At 38.6% G+C, this 18,040-nt stretch overlaps 1 protein-coding gene across 1 annotated transcript; it reads left to right on the top strand.

The window, feature by feature from the left end:
* The first annotated feature begins 8,487 nt into the window (after positions 1-8,487).
* syf2 (SYF2 pre-mRNA-splicing factor) lies at positions 8,488-15,199 on the top strand. Its single transcript, XM_034675795.1, has 7 exons — positions 8,488-8,618; positions 8,962-9,060; positions 9,271-9,396; positions 9,550-9,667; positions 12,616-12,706; positions 13,302-13,400; positions 14,849-15,199. Exons 1-7 carry the CDS (start codon positions 8,601-8,603, stop codon positions 15,012-15,014), a joined length of 717 nt encoding a protein of 238 aa, XP_034531686.1. The 5' UTR covers positions 8,488-8,600; the 3' UTR covers positions 15,015-15,199.
* The last annotated feature ends 2,841 nt before the right edge of the window (positions 15,200-18,040 follow it).

Below are 18,040 nucleotides of genomic sequence, written 5' to 3'. Positions count from 1 at the left end.
TTAAAGGCCCCTTTTCAACACTTCTGCTTTGGGTGTGTTCTCAAGACACAACAGCTCTAAGCCCAGCACTGGGGCTTCCAAACGAATGATACTCTTGAAGCTTCCTGAATGTGTGTTTATAAACAAGACTCAATATTATTGTGATGTCTGAGCTGAATTCGATAGATTCCTCCTCTGTCAGTTGTGCTTCCGCTGCAATATGATCCGAAATTACATTCAACAGCAACTGGAGACGGGTACGGCTCATTCACTCTGTGCTGTAGCGCTCATTCAGCCTCTCTAACTTCATCATAGGGGCTCGGTGGAGCTTGTGAGGGGCCATGGGAGTCTGAAAACACCCTGGTCCATTACTCAGAGTGAGAGGCTAACCTGGAGGTAGAGTGTCTTGGCTACCTCCATCAGAGTCCCATGTCTGGCTAGAAGCATTCCCTCAGAGACTTTTGGCTTTAATGGACTCTGCTAAAGGCATTCTCTCTGTATGTAACCTTTAGAATTGCTCAAATCATGTTACTATATGCTGTGTTCACACACACCTCTTGCTTGTTAATCCCAATGATCACCATCTCTTGGATTATCATCCCTACTTTATCAAGATTTCACCTCCAGCCATCCATGTAACACTGCATGCTCTTTCAAAGTGGCTCAGATTGTAGTCCATATATCTGTCATGATTCTCCCTGTCCTGTTCAGTGCTTCTTGTGAGTGTTTGGCTTTGATAACTGAAAATAACCAACATTATAACTTGAAGGACCAAATATTGCCAATAGCACATTGGAAAAGCTTTTTTTCATCCTATTCTGACACCAGCACTTGCTTTTTTTATTGATTGTCATAGGTTTGTTGCATATGGCTGTCCTCTTCTCTTTTCTCTTGTGCCTTAGCTTGATTCATAACTCCCGTGGGAATATAAACCTTTGGTATCATCTCAGACTTGCAGTTCCACCTGCATGCCTGTGTAATGTTTAAAAAAAAAATCTAAAACAGAGAGTTTTAGAGTTTTATTGTAGTGAGAATTTTACTTGTATCCCCATGTGAGGGCATCTTACAGTATCTCAGTTTGAGATGAGAGAAGAAGATGAAGAATAAAAAAAAATTACCAAATTAGCTTATTTTGACTGGAAATATATTAGAAATATTTCCTCCCTTATATATTCTTCCTATTTAGTAAATGAAAAAGGGTCATTTCATTTCATATTTCAGCCCTTGCAATCAGAGACACAAAAAAGAATCACAGATTTCCTTTTAATATTAAGCACTTCATGTATGATTTATCATTCCTATCTTTGTGTATAACTGAGAGCTCAAAAAGCTTCTAAATATATTTTGTTAAGAGCTGTTTCTGTGGTTAGGGGATTTGTTTTGTCCCACAGTTTAAGGCTGTGTTGCCATCGCAAAAGTATTTCAAAATATGAAAGTAAAATGCATTATCTGTTCTGTAACTCATTCCACTCATCTGTACAAGAGTCGTACATTTTCTCACATTGCTAACTGTGACATTATTCCCAGGGGAAAATACTCTCCACCTCGACAAGAACTAAATTCCAATTTTCTGCCTTGCAAAATAAGTTTGTTCATGAATATAAAAGACCTCTTCAAGCCCTAAATAGTTCAGAGAATAAACTATATTGACCATGAAGAAAGAACTCATTTATCACTTTGCAGTTCACAGTGGTGTTGTTGTTGACACTTGTTTAGGATATTTGGCACTGGTTTGTTAATCATCAGATTTGGAATTAGATCAGTGGCGCCTTGAAGTGGAGATGAAAAGGGCCACTGCAGCTCTTGCACTAAGTAGATTTTTAGTTCTCAGGAAAATGGGTGGGAATGGGATTCACTTTTTTGTGCATGCCCACATGCGTTTTGACACGTGTGTGAGGTTACTTGATCTGGCAGCCGATTTTGCGTGTCAGGCAGGGGACAGATAGAGAAGTCTGTTCGCCTACACAGCTGCATGTCCAGAGGCTGTTGTCTGGCCACCTCTTATCGCAACCCTCTACAACAGCGTATTGTTTGGCCAAGTGAAAATTTTACTCTCTCATTAAGGTCACTGGGTAAGAGGATGGGAACTCAGACACGGAAACCCATGACAGTTCCTGGCCCCGCTCAAGGGAAGACACTCGCGTTGAACTTGTGTGTGGGTATCATGGTGAATGGATGCTTTGGAGCAGATATGGAGACTAGTGCTTTCATCTACTGTGAGAACATCGGTAACCTTGTCTGGTTGACACGGAAACACAATGACTCAGTTATGAAAATACATGAAAAATGTCTAATCAAATATAATTAATATCCTTATTCAGATCTGAGAGGGTTTTTATTTCTGGTTAAACATCAGGGGAATGCCTCCCTCTTGTGGTCAATAATAGTTTGGATTTCAGGAGAAAGTGGCTTCAGTCACTACTTGTCAGTACTTAAGTGTACTTTTCTCCACAGGATAAACATCTCACAAACACTTACCTCTGATAGTCCCCAATGGTAGATTTTACCGGATCAGCTCAAACTTTTTTATTGCGTCCTTTGGGCTCATACTGTTGTTGCACTTTAAATTTGATCAGTAATTATGATCATAAAGTTTGTGGATCAGTCTGGGTTCCTTTGGATGACAACACAGGAGACATCTGTGTGCCCACAATGTACGGGCCGTGGAACTGCTTTCCCTGTGGTTGCTGCTAGTGGAAAAACCATAATGGCCTTTAATTGGGACTTTAATTGTGTGTGGTGGAGCAAAAGCATTGACTACAAAACTGGCGGTATTTGAGTGCATGCATGCGTCTTTTGTGTAAGTATATGTGTCGCTCACCAAATCCTTTTCCTCTCTTGGCCTGTGAATAGCCACAGTTGGAATCAGAAAAGCTAGTACCATTTCAAATCATATATGTCATGATCTGTATGATATGAGCATAATTTTGCCTTCAGGGAAAGTTGGAAATGGGTCAGTCAAGCTTAATAATAACACATACACTGATGCTTGTGCTGACACAAAGAGGCTTTTGGAATGAGGCTTTTTAGAAGAACTCACATCCTAATAGAACTATAAACACTTCATTTTTTCCATGCCCTTTGGATATGTCTAACGGAGATGAGCTTTGAAATCAATGGGATGCATGTTGAGTTTATGCTGATGAAGATGTGGTGTGAGAAATGTTACTGTCAAAAATTTTGCATGCTGACATATGACCTTGTAACTTGAGATTTACCCCTTATGATATCTATAGCTGCAGTAAGAATAAGTAATATGTTTGGCAGCATAACAGAGAAAAGGGAGGAAATAAAGGGAAAGAGTTAAGTGGAGAAAAAGGCAGTAGTGCATGTTTTGGAACACACAGAGAGCAGCAAAGCAGCAAAGAGCATTAGCAGGAGTGAGGAAGATTAGATAGAGGAATAAAAGAGAAGAAGAAAGATGAACCAGGAAGAGCTGTGCCTGTCATAACCAAACTGGCACCAGTGGGAACATTGGATAAGATGGAAAACAAGACACCATCCTGTGTTCCATTCATGTGTGCATGCCTTGGCTTCTGTTCCCTATACACACACGTTCTCAAGTTTACACATATGCACCTAAATGCACACTGGCAGAGCAAGGCAGGAGCTTGTGGTTCCAGTCCAGTGACAGTGGCATGTAGTAAGGGTTGTGATTCTTCAATAGTAGCTCCTGGTATTGGAGAAGCATGTTTGTGTTGGCCCTGAATTAATAACTTTTCATTTAGTGCGGAAATGACAGGAATAGTAATTAAGGAAACGGAATGACTTTATTGGCCATGATGTTTATATTCAGTCCCAGATGTGAAGCAGCTGCTTGGGTTGCAAACCCCCCCCCCCAAGCATTTTAAAGAAACCCTTTTGAAAAGCAAGATAGCAGAGCTATAATGTACCGTGCATCTGTATGTAAAAACAACATGGTATTTCATTTGCAGCATGTAGCAAATCAACTATTGTGTCAGGTTTGATTAATGGGGGACAGCGTTGAAGCAGCATGAGGTTTTATAAATGTGCCCCATATGTGCCATTTATTATTAAATAACATTGCTCTATTTAAGCCCTAATTTTTAGAAGATATTTCTAGGATTTTGGGTGGGCCCCACACATATGAGGTTCATGTATACTGCCCTAAATTCATCAGTTTCTACTTGAACTTTTGGCGCTATTTGAGGGGCATCCGAGCAAGCACTGGCATAGGGATGAACAGACTTGTAAAAAAGACTTTTTTCCTCTAACCATCATCAGTGCTGTTTGAATAGATTACTGTATTGTCCAAATTTATTGATCGGTCATCTATCAATTAGAAGGTAGGAGGTCCGATCCCAGCTCCTGCAGACTCGTGCCAAAGTGTCCTTGGATAAGACATTGAACCCCAAATTGCTCCTGCTGTTGTTCAGCTTTGTGTGAATGTGTATTAATGAGATTAGCTAATATCGATGGTATATGTAGCAACCTCTACCATCAGTGAGTGAATGCTGTGTGAATGCGACAAGGAGTGTAAAAGCACTTTGAGTGGTCCGAAGGACTAGAAAAGCGTTATACAAGTACAAGTCCATTTTAACATGTAGCTGTGTGGGGCACCAAATTGGCCTAGGGGTTAAATAGCTCATCAAAGCAGACATCCTGAGATCAATTCCAACCTTTGGCCATTTGCCATATGTAATTCCTGCACTCTCTCCCAGTTTCCTAATCTTTCCACTGTCCTATCCTCTTAATAAAGCCATAAAAGCTCAAGGTAAGCTGTAAAGTATGAATACATACAAAGTCAGCTAATCAGTTCTCAGTCCAAACAGAATATATGGGTGTTTACTGGGTCAGTAAATGCAACCCCTGGGGAATAATGTTTGCATGGAAATGTGTTAGGAATAAAAAGAGATGTGGATAACATTAGAAAATATTTCAATCTTTAGAAGTTAGTTTGTTCAATTTGTATTTAACAAAAGTACACAACTCTCAAAATCTCTTTTTCTCCTTTTTGCTCACTGGGATTGTAAATTCAAACAAAGAAGTTCCAGATTTTTCTCCCCATGTATTGTGTCTCTTTCACTTACACAAGACAGACTTATCATGAAAATGGCTTCTCTTATGCATTGCTATAGTGAATCCTGCCAATTACTGTGGCGTATGTTTGTTCTGTTGTGATGTTCTCCCATCTGGTTCCCAGTGAAAATGCATCAGTCCATTAAAAGTGCCTGTGATCTAGAGGATGCTTTAATCTAAGACTATAAACTCCACTTAATTACATCCTGCAAAAGAGCTCTAATAGTATAATGCAATCAAACAGGGAGCACATCCATTTTGTCTAGTCAAACATGTTTAGATAGGTCTTGAAAGTGTTTACTCTCCTCTTTTGATCAGATTGTAGAATCATATTTGAAAGTTATTCGTCCAAATTTCAGTCATGTTCCAATTGATACTTGTGTTTTTCTGGGTCATAATAAAATGCATTGGTTGTACATATGAGTTTTTATTTCTCTGCGGCAAAAACAACCGTCACAGAAAGTCTAAACAGACTCTTTGTGTAGCACACTGATGATATTATGCTTGACCTTTCATGCATTTTCGCTTAACCTCCAGACATTTATTACTGCTGTATATTAGTGCATCATGCCAGTTTCCAGTGCAGCAGTATTTTCCAGTTAGTTTAGATATCAAAAGAAAGCTACATGACAAAGTTAAAATTATACACAAAGACATTACTGTAAAATAATAGTTGCCAGGCAATATTCTTTCCACAGGGCCATGATCAAAAGATTAATTTAACAAACAAACAAACATAAGAAACAAATAATTAAGAGTTCTTGTGGGGGGCTAGACTAACGTTATTTTATGTTGATAACACTCTATGGTGAGGTTGTCATTTTTCACAAAAAGAAGTATTATAAAAGAGTATTGTGGTAATCTAGTTACCCATTCACAGTACTTAAGAATACTGGCTGAGCAAAGAACAAATCTATTGAAACATTTCACATTGATCAAAATATTAGGCTGCAGCGCCTGTTTGTCTTAAATGTTTGTTGTTGTTCGTCACAAGGGTTAGCACGTTTCTGATAGTTCACAGCAAAACCTCTAAAACATGACGTTTGGAATATTGGATCTTCATAGTACTAACATTGTTAGTCATTGAATATCGGACTTTTTTTTTTTAATTATTTACGTTTTTAACATAACATTGTATGAGACTAAGGGCACAATTAAAACGCAATATAAAAATACTTATTTTTGTTCTGTTTCTTTTTTTTCTTTTTTTTTACCAATCTTAATGTTAAAGATCCAAGTGCACTAGTTTGAGGCACCTTGGATTGTTAAAAGTGTCATACGAACAAGCATCACAGGAGGTGCTTAAGTAAGGGATAATGTATGGTTAGTAATTGGTTATGGGAAATAGAATCCTGACAGGGTGGGACAAGACCCTGAGACGAAGCGGAGCTGTCTTGTCTCACGATTTCCCATAACCATCTGCTAACCATATATTGTCCGCTTATTACCTAGTTACTTACTTAAGATACAAACACGATGGCAAAAAATATTGATTAAAGGATTATTTTATTGATTTAAAATTATTTATGTATATAGGTTTTTTTTAAATAGTTCTATTATCTCCCTGTTGCGGTCGATATCACATGAAACTGTCCTCATTCAGCTCTCCTTCTCTGAGCTGGGTTATTATTACTGGAACAATACACCTTTAAAAATAAACAAGGCGCCAGAACTTTTAACACTTCTGCTGTCATCACCACTGCTCATGGTTTAAATTTCTTTGTAGCGATCGGTAAGCCAAAGTTGCTCTGACCTGCTCCACTCATTGCTAGGATTGCTGGACAGGATCCAATAAGGAAATGTCTGTGTTGTTAAACCTTCCGAATTAGCATGCTAACCAAAACTACCGTTTTGGCCACATTGTTTACCAATATGATGCTAACGGACACTAACAGTCTTAACTCATGTTACGGTGTCAACAAGCATGAGCAAAATGTGATGGAATTATTTTCCATGGATTGACTCAACATGACATGTGACCAATTTGCCTTTGGCATTGCTCCTGTTAGTGAGAGTTAATAACCATCATCAAGGGGTTGTCCAGGGGTTTTGACCAATCAGAATCAAGCATCTTACACAGCCAGAAGATCAGTAAAAAAGCTGGGCAATAACAGAAATAAAAGCAGAAGCCCTGAGGCTTGTGATTTTTGGTGCAATTCCATCAAGTGGTCTGGTTTAGTACAAAGACTTTGTTTTTTCGCACAACGCATTCTTTCTGAAGTTGTGTCCGTGCAGGACAGCAATTTGGTAATAGAAGTAACTTGTGGTTAATCTACAGAGAACTTTGTTGGAAAATAGTCTTCATTGATTGTGCTGGTTACAGGTAAGCTATGGTAATTATTGTGAACATCAGGAAATATTTCTTCTTGTGCAATCTCCCTCTCTTTCTTAGCATCTCTATGCCCCTCTCACTGCTCAGCTGGTTACTATGTGTAAATTGAGTACCCCATTTTAAAAAAGGTTGTTTCCTGATAAAAAACCTCCCAATGCCTCCCAAAGCATGGCCTGATCGAGGCTTATGGTAACCAATTTTTTGTCCAAATAATCATTGAATCAAGTGTGTGGTGTCAAAACAGCTGTTTTAGCGATCCTGCTTGAGTCTTAGCCTCCCCAACCCGGGGAAGGCTAATACATTGCGATACATTGCAATGGATCATAAATATCAGCAATACTCTTTACTTTAGCGAATTGTCTTTGAACGAAATAGAGTTTAAATTGAGTTTCAATCATGTTTTTACTTATGCAAAGAATGATAAAGTAATAAATCATATTTACATTGTATAAAGAGACACACAAACAAGTATATACTTAACTGACCAGGGTAAAATTCTTTGTGTGAAATTAACTTGTTTCAACAGCTCAAGAGACAAGGAGTAGTAAGGTAAAGGATAAAAAAAGGAAATGACATAGACAGATACTGAGATCAATATAATAACAACAACAACAACAACAATAATAATAATATGCAAAAGGAAAAAAAATAGTATTATAGACAATTAACACCTTTTGATTATAGGTAGTTGGTTTTTGAACAATAGTAAATCTGGCTTGGTCTAACACAAATGAAATACTGCAGGATATCAAGAGTGAACAAAATTGTTTTACCATGGATTATATAATTTTACCACAACATATTATTAGTGTATTAAAAGAATGTTGTTTGTTAATTTTTTACATTTACGTTGTGCCCATAGGTTCTGCCCATAGACTGTATAAAATAGGTTCTGCCCAAAGAGAGGAAGTAGAAAAGCAGACATTGAAATGCAAATAAACATAAGTAAAGCAGAGGTCAAGTGTGAGGTATGGAGCAGGATCAACAGGGTGTGGCAAGAAAGGTGGGACAGAGAGGGGAAAGGGTAACAAGGGTAGGGAGTGGACACAGGAGAGAGGAGATACTGTTGACTAGGTTAAGGTTAGGGCATTGTGCATTAAATTTGGTTTTGTAAGTTCAGTCTGATCCACACTCCGGAGCAGATGGGGGCGGTAATGCACCAACAAGCTGGAAGAAGAAGAAGACGAAGACCCGTATGTAATTCGTCATATCCGGTATTGACGTGTGGTTTCTTCTTGGAATAACAACAATGGCGTCGTGCAGTCACGTAAGTACTTTGTCTATTTTAATTCCAGACCCCCTTTTTAATTTGACTTAATGTTGGATAACAGTGGTTATATTCATAACACGGGCACGGTTTACCAACTGAAATGTGATTCTGTGTTCAGCGTTTTGTTCATATTGTCCCTATGTTGTAAGAAGCTAACCAAAGCTAGCGGGAGCTAGATTCTTTGAGCTTGTCGCTTACCGTGCGATGAAAATGTCATTCCATTCAATGTCTATTTCTACTAGATTTTAGAGATTATATTATCTGTATAAGATCGCTCTTGCCAAACAGACAAACGTCATGTCGTTCTATCATAAGTAATGACAACTGTCGTCATTTACAGGAGTCTGCTCCGGCCCCCGAAGAAGAGCGGACTGAAGCTCTTCCATCCCAGAAGAGAGAAGAGAGACTTCGAAAATTCCGAGAGTTACATTTCAAACGGGTGATTATGTTACATGGTTAAAGCACTGATAGTATTTTGGGGTCAATTCAAGTCCTAAACAACCATTCAAATGAAATAAACCAGCTTGTTTAAGAATAAGAAAATAGTTAGCCACTCCTCCTCTTCGATGGGTGTTTTTCTATCGGCCAATTTGCAAACAGGTGCTTGAACAACAATAATGTGTTATATTTGTGTCTTTTATGACTGCAGAATGAAGCACGTAAGCTCAATCACCAGGAAGTTGTAGAGGAAGACAAGAGACTGAAACTTCCCACAAACTGGGAGGCGAAGAAAGCCCGTCTGGAGTGGGAACTTGCCGAAGATGAAAAGAAGAAGGTATCAAGCACAGCGTTTATCAACCCCAGATTAGTGCTCAACATATACACACTTTACTTATGAAATTCAGAATCAAGGAGTCAGGTACATGAAGTAAATAATGAATACATGAATTGTATAATTAGACAATAAAAAATACTGTTTTGCCTCCAGGACTGTGCTTCTAGAGGGGAGGATTATGACAGAGTAAAACTGCTGGAAATCACTGCTGACGATGCAGAGCGGTGGGAAAGAAAGAAAAAGAAGAAGAACCCAGATACAGGATTTGCAGGTGGGTAGTATGATCTCTTTTTTGCACTTGGTTTATAGACTGTTTTGCATGTCTTAAGTGGGAGCAGTTCATCAAAAAGGTTGCCACGTACGTAAAGTAGCCTAATGTACTTATATAAACCTGACAAAGTAACTTCTGCAAAAAAATATGTATCAATAGTATAATACCACAATATCAATATCACAGCTTCAAAAAGAACTAACCACAGGAAACATAAAACTGTGTAATCTTAATGTTTTTTATTTTTAACCTGTACACAGTAGTGGTATAGGAAATGTCACTTTACACAAACCATAATGACAATTTTAATAGCAATGACGGTGTCACTTCTGCTTCATATGCAAATTAACACATACCCCTCCATTAGCTTTACAAACATGTGTTTAATGTTCATGCAACAGAAGAAAGAAGGCTTGCTTGACGGACCAAAGCAATGTGATATAACACAAACCTGATGTTCATCTACAGTCAGAAAAGCACAAGAACTGATCTGCAGACTCAAGTCTCTTTTTACCATAAGAAAAAAAGACAAAACTTTGCTCACGCCCCGTACTGTTAGGACACGATGCAATACTACTTTGCTCAGTGCATCAAGTGGAGATAGACTTTAAGTCCAAAACCGTATGTAAGAATATGTTTCAATCTCCTAACCACAATTGCAGTTCTCGATAGATAAGCCCATGATTTTCCTTCCTCAATCAATCCTTATTTGTACGGCGCCAAATCAAAACAAATGTTATCTCAAGACGCTTTTACAAACATAGAAGGTCTAGACCACACCCTATATTAAACTATTTACAAAGACCCAACATCAAGTCAGGATACAATCCAGTCCCCTCTTAAGACAGGACTTAATGGTCATCCACCATGAGAAGGGATGTAAGGATATATCGCAAACCAGTAAAAAAAAATCGATGCAAATAAGGGTGGATTAAAATCGATTCAACGTAATTTGTATCGGGATATCATTGTTTAACAGTAGAGCGCGCTATCTGCATTATACTCTGCTTGTTCAACATCATTAAGTCTCTTGCGCTGCTCTCTCTCATCACTCGCTGAGATGAGCATAACAGGCGTTTTAAGTTTAAAGCATGTTTCGATGTGAATCAGCTAACTGCACACAGCGGAGACACTCAGCTGGGGGCTGAGTGACGGGTCTCCACGAGCGCTTTTTTTCTCCGCTGCTGGACTGATTATGACCTGGTTGCGCTCCCGGCTTTTCTCAGTAAGAATAAGTAGACAGAAAACTGGGCATTGTGAGTCCAAAATATGATTCTGCTCAGTTGTCCTGTTGCAGTAAATCCACATGTTGTAGTCTTCACTTGATGACCATGCGTCCGCAGAGATTATTTATAAGCCTGCTCCTCACGTTGATATTCAGCGCGTTAACATTTTGAACACCTCAATATGATCCGTAGCTGTTTAATACCGTCAGTTATATTCACTTTGTCATGAAGGAAAATTTGATTTAGGGGGAAAAAACACATTGGCATTATTTTTGACATGGAAAAGTTTACGGTTTTTTAATGATAAATGATAATTGATCGTTAACATTTCCAAAGATTGATCACGGAATATACTTGAAATTTACATCCCTAATTCAAAGAGATTTACCTTATTTGTTTTAATATTAAATACTTCATTTGGGAATCGTTCAATTTCCATTTCTCTATAATTTTCTGAAATTTTCCAACAAGGTATTTTGGTACAGTCATTTTTAGTTTTTTTTCAAGTTGTGGGAAAAAAAGTGTGCAGTGGTTTTTTATTTGAGTTAAGACACACCTTGAAAATGAAAAAGGATGATTTTTTTACAAAGAAATATAAAAGGAAAAATATATATTGCACCTGACCATATCTGAGAATTGAAATAAAATAGTAGTTATTTAAATTTGGAATTCAATCCAGTTTTCTTGAAAATGGTTAGAGAATCTTGAGTGAATCGTATCATGAACCAAAAATCGGGATTTGAATCAAATCATGGGTGTATCCTTACATCCCTAACCATGAGCATTGCACCTCGCAGTATTTAGCTAGTTACAGTGGCAAGGAAAAACTTCCTTTTAACAGGCAGAAACCTCGAGCAGAATTAGACCCATGTTAGACAACCATCTGCTTCGATCGAGTTGGGGTTGGAAAGATGGATAGAAGAGAATAAGAGAGAAAGATGATAGGGATGTGACGAATAGTTGTTGTCATAGCTGCTGCCGCTGCCACTGGAGTTCAGCACATCTGTTGCAGCTGGAGTCTGGAATTTCCACAGCAGCAGGCCGTTTACAGCAGCGACTCAGAGAAACCTACGAAACAATGCAGCTCAGGGACTCTCCTCTTCTTCTCTCTCTCCTCTTCTTCTCTCTCCCATCTTCTTCTCTCGCCCCTGTGTTATTTACTTGTGGCACTGCAGTGTCATGCCCTAATTTGGACTTTTCAGGAGTGAATATAGAAGAATACATTTAGGAAAAATCTTAAGAAGATATTGGTGAATCAGGCCCTATGTTCCCAATGTATCCCTTTGAAGTAGGACAAGTGGCAGTCTCAGCTTTTGTTCAATTTAAAAACAATATAAACGTTTCATTGTTTTTATGTCTACATATGTTTTGTACCAAATAATGGAGAGTTGTACCAGATATTGTTTTGAAAAGTAGATGTATCAATAAGTAGTTTGTTAGTTAGGAGTTTCCTTAGTCTCCTGGGAAATTCAAAAACATTTCAAATTTCTCCCCAAAAAACAAAAAGCTAAATCTCCTCAATTTTGGCTGCCATTGGTTGCATCAAAACCTCCTTAGAATTAAAACCTCCAGGAAAAATGATCTTCTTTGTGGCTCTAAGAAAGAGATTAGTCTCCTTAACCACCAGATGTTGGTTGATGTGCCTTATACTTCCTTGCTTTTTGTTCCAGTAATAATAACCCAGTCAAATTTTCACCCTTCTTCTAAACAAATGGACTGCAGGTTATGCTGAGGCTCAATTCCGACAGTACCAGAGGCTCACCAAGCAAATCAGACCAGATTTGGAAGGCTATGAGAAGCAGCGGGAAGACTGGTGAGTTAAGCTTTAGTCCCATTTTCCTTTGCTGTAACGTTACCATATCATGTAAATTTAATACTTTTTTCAGGTATACAGACTGCTTTGGAGATATTGCATGTGGTATTCCCCAAATGTTTGTGCATTTCCACTTACAGGGCTCATAAAAATGATAGAAAAGGACATCCTGCTTTTGAGACTGAAACTGTGAAATTGTTGGCCATGTAAAATTAACTGTAACAATTTTCTTGCCGTTATCATGGTAGAATTCACCCATCACATGTGCACAAAGCATTTTCTGTATGTTGACTCACATACCCCCTTTAGCCTTGGGGTAAATGTGTACAAAGCTGATCACTCCTCAAAAGCAACTGAGACTTAAAATCCCGGCAAGGTTGGACAAGAGTTTGATGCCTGCAGGTTTTTCATTTATGGTTTAACGCATGCAGAACCATGACAGATGCTCCAACACTGTTTTCCCTGAAGCAATATCATCATCTCTCATTAAGATGACCATACTCACATTGGTGGAATAGAGAAACCCCTTTAAGTGTGTTAAAATTGTGATTATCTGTGGTTATGCTTGTCTAATCGGTTATCTGGTGCTCTACAGTGGTGAGGACTTCCACCCCACGTCTAATAGCCTCATCTATGGCACCCATGTTCCCACAAAGGATGGCATTGACCGCATGGTGGACGATGTTGAGAAACAGTAAGTCACACTCATAAACAAACACATCATCTCCTGACCAACCAGTTCATTAATCTTGCTCTTAGACTGTCTATGAAATACCAACCTGACTCAAAGAATGCAAAACGTATTTTTAAAAGGACGCAATTGTATCTGTATTTATCTGGGGTTCTGAATTTTCTGACCTGACAGGGTAACCCATGCAGATCATGACTTTAAATAGAAAGCAGTATGCAATTTGCCAAGCTGTGCATATACTTAATCAGTACTGTGGCAGTAGGCTGCCAGCTGAACACATGGTTTTGCTATCAATTGAACAAAATGTAACAGCAAACGTAGTAGAAGGATGCTTTCTTCAAGCCAATCGTCGGCAGGAGCCATATTGGAAATGCTGAACTCATCCTAACTTCTGACGAGCTAGTGTGAGCTGTTGAATTTGTGTGTGTGGTTTCCAGTATTTCGGAGCCACCCTCAAGCACTTCCGCATTGGCTTCAATTCTCGCGGCCAGAGGTTGCCGCTTGGTTCAGCCAAATCTGAGAGGGAGTGTTGTTGTTCCAAATGTTACCACTGCAGTGATTTGACTGTAGGCTGAGTTTACATATTAATCATAGCAGTACTGATATCCTTACAACATAAGGCGATGCATAAGTGCCCATGGCATGGGTGGTTTACACAGCTGGGAAGGTACTATTAATGCGGAACAATATGTCCGGTTTGGGAATAAATTACCACCAAGACAATACCTTTTTCAAGGAACACCTTGACTATTTCAGCAAGGCAATGCCAAACCATATTCTGCACATAATGCAACAGCAGGGCTCTGTCATTTTAAAATGTGATAGATGAGGAAAAAAATCTGTTGCTGGAAAGAAATCTCTGCAGGACTTACCATTTTCAGTGAAACAGTTATACCAGAAACAGAATAGATATCAGAATACATAGTTGCAAGAGGAGGTCACCCATACTCCCTAATTAATATATCCCTGGCTGTGCATTATCCTTGATGGTACCAACTGTACCCTCTTTGTACTACACATTCAGTCAATGCTGCTTATAACATTTAAGTTCTTTCTAAGTGTTCGTCTCTTCTACAGAATTATTTTACCCTGGATTACCCTGCTCTTTCCTTAAGTTGTTCTATATTTGAGAAAGTCTTAAGGCTTGTGTTAGGGCTAGGAAATGTAACTGTGAGGCATTAGGCAAGGACTGCGTGTGAGTGTATCCAGTGTATGATTTACAACAATGCTTTGAAGACCCATCGAATGAAAACTTGGAGCGCACACGCAGTTTCTCTCTCCTAGTACATACAGCACATGTGTGTTTGGTTTTCTGTTACCAGTGTCCAAGCCAAATTTAAATGCAACTCCCCAAATTATTTCATCCATCCATTGTTATAGGATATGACATGGATAGTTGCCATACTGGTTTGAACATCCACCCTAAGCTATTTTTTATTTGCACTTTTCAGGATTGAGAAGCGAGCCAAGTACAGCCGACGCAGGGCCTACAACGACGACGCGGACATCGACTACATTAATGAGAGGAATGCCAAGTTCAACAAGAAAGCAGAGCGTTTCTATGGCAAATACACGGCAGAGATCAAACAAAACTTGGAGAGAGGCACTGCTGTGTAATTGGTCACCTTGATAAAAAAATATATTGGTTAAGTTTTGCTATCATTCAGGAGGCTTAGATGCATCCTTTTTTTGTCAGTACTTTATGCAAATATGTGCTAGTGTGAATACCATGTGAGATTTGAATTGAGTGATCTTGTTTTGTTCAGTTGGAAATTAAAACAGGATTGCTGTGATTGTCTTAATTCATGTCTTTTTTTTTTTTTTTTTAAATAAACCACCTTCAATAATCCAGTTATCTTTGCACCAACTAGTTTTTCTGTGGGCCTGCTGCTTGTTGTCCAATGATAAAGTCAGAATATGTCAGTGTAGGTGCATCCACAGACTCAAACACAACCAAATTAAATTTGTATCCATCATCTACATATTTTTTAACCCATCTTGCCCCAAGCTGTGACATGAGAAGGAAAGCCTTGTGACTGGAGAAGATTCCCATGCAAGTCTCTCACTCTTGTACTCCTGGCTTTTGTGAACACAAGAGCAATGCACCCTCTGCAAGGACACAGCCACAGGTATGTGTAGGCTTTCCTAAAGTTGAATTATTATTATTATCATGTTCAGCTATATGTAGCGTTAAACTGTGAAGTATTCTACATAGGCATGTCAATCCTCAGTCCACAAATGTATGGGATGCCTTTGAAAAATAACGAGCAAGCACTAAGATCCCAGTGTGTCCGTATGCCAGTTCCCCAGCAGTCTAAGCCTATAGCAGGATAACTAAGAGCTGGTCAAAGCCTAAGCCAGCTCCCACTATACGCTTTATCAAAAACGAAGAGGTTTTAAGTCTAATCTTGAAAGTAGAGAGCGTGTCTGCCTCCCGGACTCTGACTGGTAGACGATTCCAAAGGAGAGGTGCCTGATGACTGAAGGCTCTACCTCCCATATTAGTTTGAGACTTTAGGTACAAGCAGGCCTGCATGCTGGGAGCATAGCAATCTAGAGGGGTAATAGGGCACTATGAGCTCTTTAAGATACCTAGCAGAGGTGCTGGATGCAAGGCTGGTGCTGTTTAAGGCTGTTATAGTATTAGAAAAAGTCTCTGAGGTGTTTGAGGCCAATAACAATGACACCTTTTTGTTTCTGAGTTTAGCAGTAAGACAATTCTGATCATCCAGGCCTTTATATCTTTAAAACAAGCTTCTAGTTCAGCTAACTGATTGGTTTCTTCTGGTAAACATGATAAAACTACCAGGTAAAACATTCTGTCTGGTATCATATCATTCAATTAAAATTGTAACTGTTTTATGAATGTGAAAAAGTTAAATTAAAGTTTTGAAACATCAAGATAAACAAAAAAAACATTGTGTGGTAAAATTTAATTTTCAACGCCACAAAACCTTGCAAATGACAGAGCAGTTCCTATTTATAAGCTACAAGCAAAAGCAAACAAACTACAAGCTGAACAATACTTTATTACATGCATGTTAATGGTGTTTACAGGTAGCAAGCAAACTACCTACTATGCACTTGTATCCTTCCACTCTAAAGTATTTCAATGTCTTATCTTCCATCAAAGTAATTAATCAGAATTACAGCAGGAGTCATGCAGTCTAGCTATCAAACCTTTGATTTAACCCTTTCATTACAACAGATTATGACATGTATATTAAAATCAGCCCAAAAACCCTGAGAGTGTGATTGATTGCCCTCCAAACCAATTACCTCCTGGCAACAGTTCAATTGGATTTTTAACATATGCAGAGAGGCGATCAAACCAAATACAAGCGTGCTCTAAGGTAAGACCTGAAACAGCCACAACATCAAGATACATAAAGCTAAGCAAGGTGGAACATGTTCTAAGGATACTATGGAAGCAGACAGCTCAAGGTAAATGATGGTTGGTGGTCACCTCTGGGCCTCATCAACATAAAGAAGCTTTGTGAGACATTTTTTATTGACAGAAAAAAAACAATTGTGAGAAGTTAGGGACAACATTGATGGTCCTATGAATTTCAACCACCTGCACTGGATCGGATTCAGAATTCAGCCATAAAACAGTCATTTACATATTTCCATCTTCCGACACTGACATGTTTAAATGTATTTCTTAGAAAAACGTCTGATTTCATTTTTTAAAACGTCACCTATGCAGATAAAAGTGGTAAGTTACTGCTATTCCAAGACAACACTGACACCATGTGGTCATCAGAGATGTTACAGCATCATGAAGCAAGGGGGTTGTTTTATTTCCAAATAATTTCAGGGCCATATTAAATTATGGAGCCTTTTAAGATGGTTTTGCACCTATGTTGCTACACACTGACTTGAGATGTTTTGCTTCACTTGTTAACTAGAAATTACCTTTTTCCTGTACAGTAAAAAAAAGTATTTCAAGAAGCAGAGAACTTAAAAATTCCACTTACTCCTGGTTGCATGAACATGTTTGGCACTATCTGTTCAGGGCCACAGCCAAAGGTGTGGGTATGAGGAATTGAACAACGCCCATTTCTATGAGGTGTGGTTTTATACAAACCGTTAATATATGACTTATCTTGGAAGAGTATTACGCTGGCAGCCATATCACAAGTTGTCTGTGACACTAAGCACCAAGTAAGTTACAACTACAGCTAAGACTTAATGATCCAAAGATTCAAATTTTACTATTTAAAAGCTGTCCCCAAAAAGGATAAAACTGGAGCAAGCAACAGCTCAATTAAAGTCAAACTCTCCCTGTTACATTACAGTCCCTGAGCTCCATTGTCTAGTAGGTTCCTCTGAGTCGCTGCCTTGGATGCCCTGCTGCTATGGACGTTCCACACTGTGGTGTAGCTGCTATAGCATAGTGCACTCAGCTTTAACTGTATATCGTAACGTCATTATCAATCATTATCAAAGAGTGTTTCCAGGAGATCATTGGTAAAATATAGTAATGAAAAATATGGCAAGAAAAATACAGTATAAAAATATTTTTTTATTAAAATATATGTCAGAAACACAGCATTCACACACACACATCAGAAACGTGTGCGGTAGGCAGTATAATAAATATGGAGCAGTGTATTTATGTTAATTTACATTTCATTAGT

Source organism: Notolabrus celidotus, chromosome 22 (genome assembly GCF_009762535.1).
Source record: "Notolabrus celidotus isolate fNotCel1 chromosome 22, fNotCel1.pri, whole genome shotgun sequence".
In the NCBI taxonomy this organism is placed as follows: Eukaryota; Metazoa; Chordata; class Actinopteri; order Labriformes; family Labridae; genus Notolabrus; species Notolabrus celidotus.
Note: the sequence above shows the minus strand (reverse complement) of the source record. Positions and strands in the feature narration are given on the sequence as shown.

Bases quoted from the DNA above. Each gene is read 5' to 3' on its own strand.
- syf2 (XM_034675795.1), top strand. The intron at 9,061-9,270 runs GTGATTATGTTA...TTATGACTGCAG, and splicing joins GAGAGTTACATTTCAAACGG to AATGAAGCACGTAAGCTCAA. The intron at 9,668-12,615 runs GTGGGTAGTATG...AATGGACTGCAG, and splicing joins CCCAGATACAGGATTTGCAG to GTTATGCTGAGGCTCAATTC.